Raw genomic sequence first — 8,310 nt, 5'->3', positions numbered from 1 at the left:
ACCTCCCTCAATCAGCAGTTGCTGTTCAGCTGCATGCGGGGGTGCCTACAGCGCATGCATGCAAAGGGCTTCCTTTTTCGCCTCCTCCTCGTGTAAACTGAATAAACTCTTTGTCAACATCTTCTTGCCTCTCTTGTCTTCTTCTTTGTTCGTTACTTCCTTGTCTTCCTCTTTGTCGCCTCAAGCGAACCAAGAGGCACCAAATAGAAAAGAAATAAGGGGAAAAGAAGCAAAATAACTTCTGCTCCTCTACGACACACCATGCCAAGCTCAGGACAAAATGAAGGCGGCGAACATCACCAGAGGCTGAGAGGTCTGCTTGCACGCATGGGGTGTATATATAGGCATTTATGGGGTGTATATATACGTATATATATATATATGCAGGGGGTGTATGTATATTCATACGTGGGTTGTATGTATATTCATACATGGGGTGTATATATATGCATGCATGGGGTGTATATATAATCATGCATGGGGTGTATATATATGCATGCATGGGATGTATATATATGCATGCACGCGGTGTATATATATATATATATATATATATGCATGCATGAATTTGTCGTTTTGGATGTTAGTTCTTCAACATCCAGCCAGTCTTAGGGGGCTGACTAGTTGTTCTTTTTTCCTTTTTTCTGTTTTTGTTGTTTTTTTCTCTGTCTCTCCCTCTTTCTCTCTCCCTCTCTCTCTCTCTATATATATGTATATATATATTTTCTCTGTATCTCCTCTGATCTCACTATCTTAGTGTCTGCCTTCCTCGCTGTCTCTATGTCTATTTTCATGCTAATCAATCCGTGTGTCTCTTTCTGTCTCTTTCTGTCTCTTTGATTGTTTTTCTGTCTTTTTATCTCTCCGTTTGCTTGCCCTATCTCTCCTTCTCTGTTTTCTTACTCTCTTCGTTTTTACTTTTTCTTGTTTTTTCTTGTTGTGTCTTCCATAGAAACGCGTCTTCAAAAGCGCAAAGCAGCGGAGGTGCTGCCTTCCTCTGGGGATTCGTCAGCAGCAGCAGCAGCAACAACAGCAGCAACATCAGCAGCAGCAGCAGCAGCAGCAGCAGCAACTGAGGGGACAGGGAAGAGAGGTCGTCGTGGTGGTGGAGGGGCCCCTAAGAGCCCTGGTGGCGGCAGCAGCGGCAGCAGCGGCAGCGGCAGCAGCAGTGGCAGCAGCAGCAGCAGTAGCAGCGGCAGCAGCGGCACCAGCAGCAGCAGCAGCAGCTGCAGCGGGGGGTCCCCTTGTGCATTAGAGTCTGCTGCTAATGGCTGCAGCAGCAACCACTTCTCAGGTCGTGCGCCGCACCCTCCTCTGCAACAAAAAGGAATTAATGCGGAGAGTAAAGAAGATATCATCCGCTCCGAGATACCCAAATCTGTTGTCAAGGTCTGTAGACACAACACACGCTGCTAAGAGCTATATACATATATATACATTTATATATATAATATATATATATATATTTACATTTACATGCATATATATATATATACATATATACACGTGTTTATATATATATAATATACGTACATATATAGGTATATCCGTATGTATAGGTATACATTTTTGTGCACTTGCTTCCGTTCATATTTATATACGTTTTATATATAGATATGCATTTATTTATTTATCATCTTCTATATATATATATCTGTATATCTATGTACATGGACGTTTTTACCGCACTGGGAATTCGACGAAAGCCAACTTTGGATGCCGTCCTTTAGTTCTTTTTTCCTACATATAAAAATATATTTGAAATTCTTCATTCTTTCCCGTCGTTACTATATATACATATATATATCTTTATGTATATGTGTACATATTTATATTCATTTATTTATTTACTCGTCGAGGCATTTGTTTGCGCCGTTCGTGAGCCCAACTCCAGACAGCGGTGGACTCCAGTTGCATTCTTTTCTTGTTTCTTGCATATGTTTATGATTCTTTTTTGTCTGTCCTTTTACCTATAATATACGCGCATAGACGTATATATATATATATATATTTTTATATTTATATTTTATTTATTTTTAGGTGTTTTGCACTCACTGCGAACCCAACTACAGCCAGCCCTGGACAACGCGACGGCAGACGACATCGACGAGCACCGGCTTTGTTACCTTCGATGCTGAAGGCAACCACTGCATTCTAACGAATGCGCATTCAGTAGATAATGCAGCAGTTGTACAGGTATATGATTGAAACGCTGTTTGTTTATTGTATTTCTTTGTCTTTTTATGCCTATCTACGCGCATGTTTGATGCTGAAGGCAACCACTGCATTCTAACGAATGCGCATTCAGTAGATAATGCAGCAGTTGTATCTTTAGTTTTTAATTATGATAGATTCTGCGTGAGGGAAGTGATATAATAGTAATGTCTTCCTTTTCAAATCATATTAGTATGCGTTTAGAGAATATTGACTTTCTTTGTAAACCATACTATGTGCATGTAAAAGATAAAGTAATAATGTCTTTCTTTTCAAATTATATTAATATATGCATAAAGAAAGAAAGCGTTAGAAGAATGATGGCTTTCTTTTGTTTAGGTTAGACGAAGGGGAGATCATCAAAAACACGAAGCAAAAGTAATTTGTGTAGGCTTGGATTGCGATTTGGCTTTGCTGCAAGTAGACGACCCAGACTTCTGGGATGGTGAGTCTTCTTTATATTCTTTTATTCTATGTTATTTATTTTGCCTTTTGTCTGTTTGTGTTGTTTTTTTGTCGGTGTGCTTGCTTGTTTTGTTGTTCGCTTGTTTGTATTGTTGTGTGCTTGTTTTGTTGTTTGTTTGTTTGTTTTGTTTTTTGTTTGTTTGTTTGTGTTTTGATGTTTGTTTTCAAGCTAGGTAGGTAGGTAGCTGGCTAGGTAGCTAGCTAGCTAGGTAGCTAGCAAGCTAGGTAGCTATTTGTTTTTTTGGGCTGTCAAAGAAAGAGTGCCGTTTGACACCAAAGAGAACAAAGAGAGGAATAAAAAGGAGAGGAAAGAGGGAAGGAAAACAACAAGAGGGAGAAAGAATAACACGTTTTCATGTTTTGTTTGTCTTCATTGCGTTCAGAAATAGGGCCCCCTCTACAGTGGGGCCCCTCCCCGTCTCTAGAAGACCCTGTCACCGTCGCAGGTTATCCTTTAGGTGGCGACAACTCCTCTGTCACACAGGTATTGTAAACGCTAAACCCTAAAACCCTAATCTGTACCCTATTGCCTCCATAGAGAGCGCTCAACCCTGAGCCCTAAAGATAGACCCCTAAAAATAGACAACATTCAATCCTGCATACGAAAACCTATGTCTTAGATAAAGAACCATTAACTCTAAACACTAAATCAATAGCCCTAAACCCTAAATCGAGGACCCTAAACCCTATATAGGGTGCCCTATCCTTTACATAGAGAGCCTTTTAACCCTATCTAGAAAGCCCCAAACCTTACATAGAAACTCCTAAACCCTAAATCGAGAGCTTTAAACTTTAAACCGTAAATGGTGGCTCCTATACCCTAAACCCTAATGCATAGATGATACCCTAAACACGTAGTACAGAACCCTAATCCTTTAAACCCTAAACCCTGGGTAGCAATGGAGGTAAGCATGTAAGGAGTTTTTCTTGCATGCATTGGAAGGGGCATGGAACAGATTGAACAGCAAAAGACCCTTCGCTTTTTTACTGGCTACAAAATACACTTATAACTCACACTGCTGCTGCTGCTGCTAATTCGTGCTGTTTCTGCACCTTCTTGTTGCTGCTACGGGTGCAAATTGCCGCCGCTGCTGCTGTTGCTGCAACTACTACTGTTGCTTCTGCTGCTGCTGCTTCAGGGTGTAGTATCACGAACAGACCTGCAGCAGTATTCGATGGGTTCTTGCTGGCTCTTAGCCATACAAATAGACGCAGCAATAAACCCAGGGAACAGCGGAGGCCCTGCATTAAACAAAGACAAGAAATGTGTTGGCATTGCCTTTCAAAGTTTGAAGGATGGAGACACCGAAAATATCGGTTATATCATTCCCTCAGAGGTAAACGCAAACCCCTTCCTGTTGCTGCTGCTGTTGCTGATGCTGCTGTTGCTGCTGCTGATAATCTTTATGGTAATCCTAATCTTTGCACTCCTGCAAGGGGTGCTGCTTTTGATATTGCTGATGCTGCTGCTAATGCTGCTGCCTATGCTGCTAATACTGCTGCTGCTGCTGTTGGTTTATTTGCTGTGGCTTGTGCTTCTTTGTTTGCGTGATGTTTAATTATCAGGTGGTTTTATATTTATCTATTTTTTACTTTCTGTTTGGTTTGTACTTGATTGCTGATGATTTGCGTTCTCTTTGTTTATTTTTTGTTTTCTATTTGTTTATTGTTTATTTTCTACTCACTTATTATTATGTGTCTACTATTACCTGTTCTTTGTTTATTATTTGATTATTATTAGTTGCTTTTTGTAATTTGTTTCTTACTGATTGTTAATAAGTGGCTTATACAATTATTTCTTAATTAGTGGTCTATGACTACCTTTATTATTGCTTGCTTTTTACTACTTTACTGTATCTAATGTTTTATAACTCCCTTATAATGATTTGTTTATAATACTACTTATTGCTTATAATTGCTTTATTATTACTTGCCAATGTATTAAAACGATTGTTAGTAACAACAATCCTTGTTAATAATAGTATTTGTAGTGTATGCATTCTAATGAATTCTCCTAATTCTTCTTCGTAACAATAATACTAATAATAATATTAGTAAAGATAATAAAACTAAGCATATTGTTTTAATTGATTATAATGTATTGACGCAGGTGGTGGCGCATTTCTTAGAAGACTACAAACGACATAAGAAATATACGGGGTTTGGTGATTGCGGGTTTACCTGGCAGCGTCTTGAAAATAAATTTATGCGAAGTGCTCTTCAACTTAAAAACAAACAACAAGGAGTACTCGTCAAAAAGGTGATACGCTTTGCTTCTTCGGCTGCTGATGCTCTTGTTGTTACCGTTCCTGCTGATGCTCCACCTCCTGCTGCTGATGCTCCTGCTGCTGCTGTTCCTGCTGATGCTGGTGATGGTGTCGCTGTCGCTGCTGCCGTTGCTGCTGCTGCTGTTGCTGCTGCTGAGGATAATGGCGATGGTGGTGGTGATGGTGATGGCGCTGCTGCTGCTGCTGCTCCTGTTGCTTTCTGCTGCTGTTGCTGCTGCTGTTGCTGCTGCAGCAACAGCAGCAGCAACAGCAACAGCAGCAGAAACAGCTGCAGCAACGGCAGCAGCAGGGTGCCGACGACGAGCAGCATCACCAGGACAAGCATCGAGTATGAGCAGCATCAGCGTCTATCAGGAACAGAAACAAGAAGAGTGTTTCCTTGTTTATTCCGTTTGCTTTGTTTTAGGTGGATGGGGCTTCGTTTGCTCGCGATGTATTGCAAAGAGGAGATATCATTTTATCTGTTAATGGCAAAAAAGTAGCATCAGACGGGAGCGTAGAGTTTGAAAGAGGTGAAAGAATTTCTTTTTCGTGGATTTTCGCTCAACTCTTCGTCGGCGATCGGTGCCATCTTGTCGTCTTAAGAAGAGGAAGACAAATTCATGTTTCTTATCAAGTTGAACGCATTAGCGTGAGTAAAATAAACTATGAATAGCATAAATAGAAACATGAATGATTATTTAATTATATTAGAGAGAAAAGAAAGGAGGAGAAAACAAAGAGTTACATAGAATGCACGAATAGGATAAAAACAAATTCATGTTTCTTATCAAGTTGAACGCATTAGCGTGAGGAAAACAAGCAAATTATAAGCGAAATGGGCAGCAAAACAAAATATTATTTAATTATATTGGAGCGAGAAGAAAGAAAGAGAGAAAAGAATGCGAAATAATACGTAGAGAGGAGGAATGCAAATTCAATTTGCAAGCAAAACAAACATTTACAGACTTTGTTGAACGAATATCCTGCAGCAATTTTCGTCTTTTTTTGTTTTGTTTATTTTTTTTAATGAATTCAATTTATGCTGTTTGTTTATCTTGGATTGTTTGTGTACTTGTTGATTTTGTTGAATTGAATTTGTTTTGTTGGTTTCGCTTGTTTGTTTTCTTTCGTTCGGTTTGTCTGTTTTATGTGATTCGTTTGTTTTGCTTGGTTCATTTATTTATCATTGAATTTAGTTTGTTAGATTTGTTCATTTGATTTATTTGAGTCCATCGATTTATTTGATTTATTTGTTTTATTTGGTATATTTGTTTTATTTAATTTGTCTGATTTGTTTGATTTGTTTGTTTCATTTGTTCTCTGCAGCTGTTGGTGCCTGCAACAAACGAATTGCGCCGTGCAGAATATTTAATAGTCGGTGGTCTCGTCTTCGTTCCCCTCAGCGAACCCTTTTTAAAATCTGAATATGGTGATGACTTTGAAAGTAGAGCACCGGTGCGCATCCATCTCCTGCTGCTGCTGCTGCTGCTGCTGCTGTTGTTGCATGCATCTATCTCTTGTTGTTGCTGCTGCTGCTGCATTCATCCATCTGCTGCTGCTGGTTCTGCATGGATCCATCAGCTGCTACTGGTGCTGCTGCTGCTGCTGCTGCTGCAGGTGCGTTTGCTGGACCAGTGGCAGCACGGGATGCAGCAGTTTCCGGGGCAGCAGTGCGTCGTTTTAACCCACGTCTTGGCGCACGAGATAACAGGTGAGGGTTTTTTGTTTGCTTTTTTTGTTTGTTTTGTTTGTTTTGTTTTTTTCTTGTTTCTTGCTTTTTGTTTTTTGTTTGATTTTCAGTCTTTGCTATGCTGTATTAGGCAGTTTATGACAACAGGTCCCATCCACAAATAATTTACTATTTAAACGCCCGTCAATGGCTGCTGCTCCTGCTGCTGCTGCTGCTGCTGCTTCTGCTCCTGCTACTGTTGCTGCTGGTGTTGCTGCTGCAACTTCTGCTGGTGCTGCTGCTGGTGCTGCTGCCCTTAGTGCTGGTGCTGTTAGTACTGCTGTTGCTGTTGGTGCTGCGCTGTTAGTGGTTCTGCTGTTTCTGCCGCTGCTGTTAGTGCTGCTGCAACATCCTATTGTTTGTGTAGGGGATTATTGTTTCTTTGTTTGTGCTTTCTCCCTTTGACTTGGACTTATTTTAGTGAATGCATTGTTTTGGGGTGTACGCGCAGTTGGATTTGAACATCTGCACAATTTGCAAGTCCTCGCGTTTAATGGAAATAAAATTAAAACTCTACGCCATTTAAAACAACTCGTTGAGGCCTCTACAGACGAATACTGGAGGCAAGCCAGACATATATATATATATATATATATATATATATATATTATAGTTAATTATATTTATATATGTGTATATATATGTATATAATATGCATGCCCGCGTTTTTTATATGTTTCTCGCTACATATGTTCTGTGTGTTTTCTGTGAATAGACAGCTATAAGCATATGATAATATATATGTCGACATGCATATATATATATATATATATATTGTGCATAGGCACAGGTGTATACAAAAACGCATCTGTAAAAAATAATATGTTATATATATATATATATACATGTCTACATATAGATATAGGTGTATATATATATATATATATATAAAGGCAGACAGCCATTCAAGCAAACACCGAGAGAACTACCCGACGAAGTGGAGAGCCCCAATACTTAACAAAATAAAAACCAAAGACAGAGCAAACGAGAAAAAAATTTATTTTTTATGTCTTTTGCTGCTGCAGATTTGACTTGGACCATGAAGAAGTCGTCATATTAAATGCAGCAGCAGCGCGCGCTGCCCTGAAATTAATTTTAAATAGAAATCTTATTCCTTCTCATATCTCTGAGGGGCTCTAAACATACAATTCAAATCATAACCCTATTGCTACAGGGGCTCCCATTCAGGGGGCCCCAGTAGGGGGTCCCCTACACAAGGGGCCCCCATTAGGGGGCCCCCTACCTAAAGGGGCCCCCCATTAGGGGGCCCCGCACCCAAATGGGGCCCCCATTAAGGGGCTCCCTAGTCAAGGGGGCCCCTTAATGGCCACCTCGGGGGAACCCCCTTCCTCCCCCGATTGGGGGCCCCTTCTACTTTCAGGCAAAGGTAGGGGGGGGGCTTCTACATGCAAGCAAAAGGGATGGGGGCCCTTAATCCATGCTTGCATTCAACGGCCCCCCCGGCCCGCAGGTAAACGGTGGCCCCCTACACCCAGGCATAGGGGGACCCCCAACGGGGGCCCCCTGAGGGTGCAGCAAACTGATGATACCATATTTAAGGCGAGCCCCTGTTGCAAGAGCAAACAGGCAGGGGCCCCTGCGTTTGGATGTCTTTAGGAGCCCTCATATTCC

General features: G+C 40.7%; 1 protein-coding gene across 1 annotated transcript; it reads left to right on the top strand.

The window, feature by feature from the left end:
- Positions 1-261: 261 nt before the first annotated feature.
- Positions 262-6,769, top strand: EAH_00053450 (trypsin, putative; the record flags this gene model as incomplete). Its single annotated transcript, XM_013391052.1, has 11 exons — positions 262-313; positions 953-1,389; positions 2,041-2,196; positions 2,554-2,659; positions 3,063-3,163; positions 3,819-4,016; positions 4,790-4,939; positions 5,374-5,598; positions 6,276-6,404; positions 6,567-6,660; positions 6,750-6,769. 11 exons carry the CDS (start codon positions 262-264, stop codon positions 6,767-6,769), a joined length of 1,668 nt encoding a protein of 555 aa, XP_013246506.1.
- Between the last annotated feature and the right edge of the window lie 1,541 nt (positions 6,770-8,310).

This window comes from Eimeria acervulina, genomic scaffold, assembly GCF_000499425.1.
Source record: "Eimeria acervulina Houghton genomic scaffold, Eah_scaff990, whole genome shotgun sequence".
Classification (NCBI taxonomy): Eukaryota; Apicomplexa; class Conoidasida; order Eucoccidiorida; family Eimeriidae; genus Eimeria; species Eimeria acervulina.
This window is presented reverse-complemented; position numbering and strand designations above follow the sequence as displayed.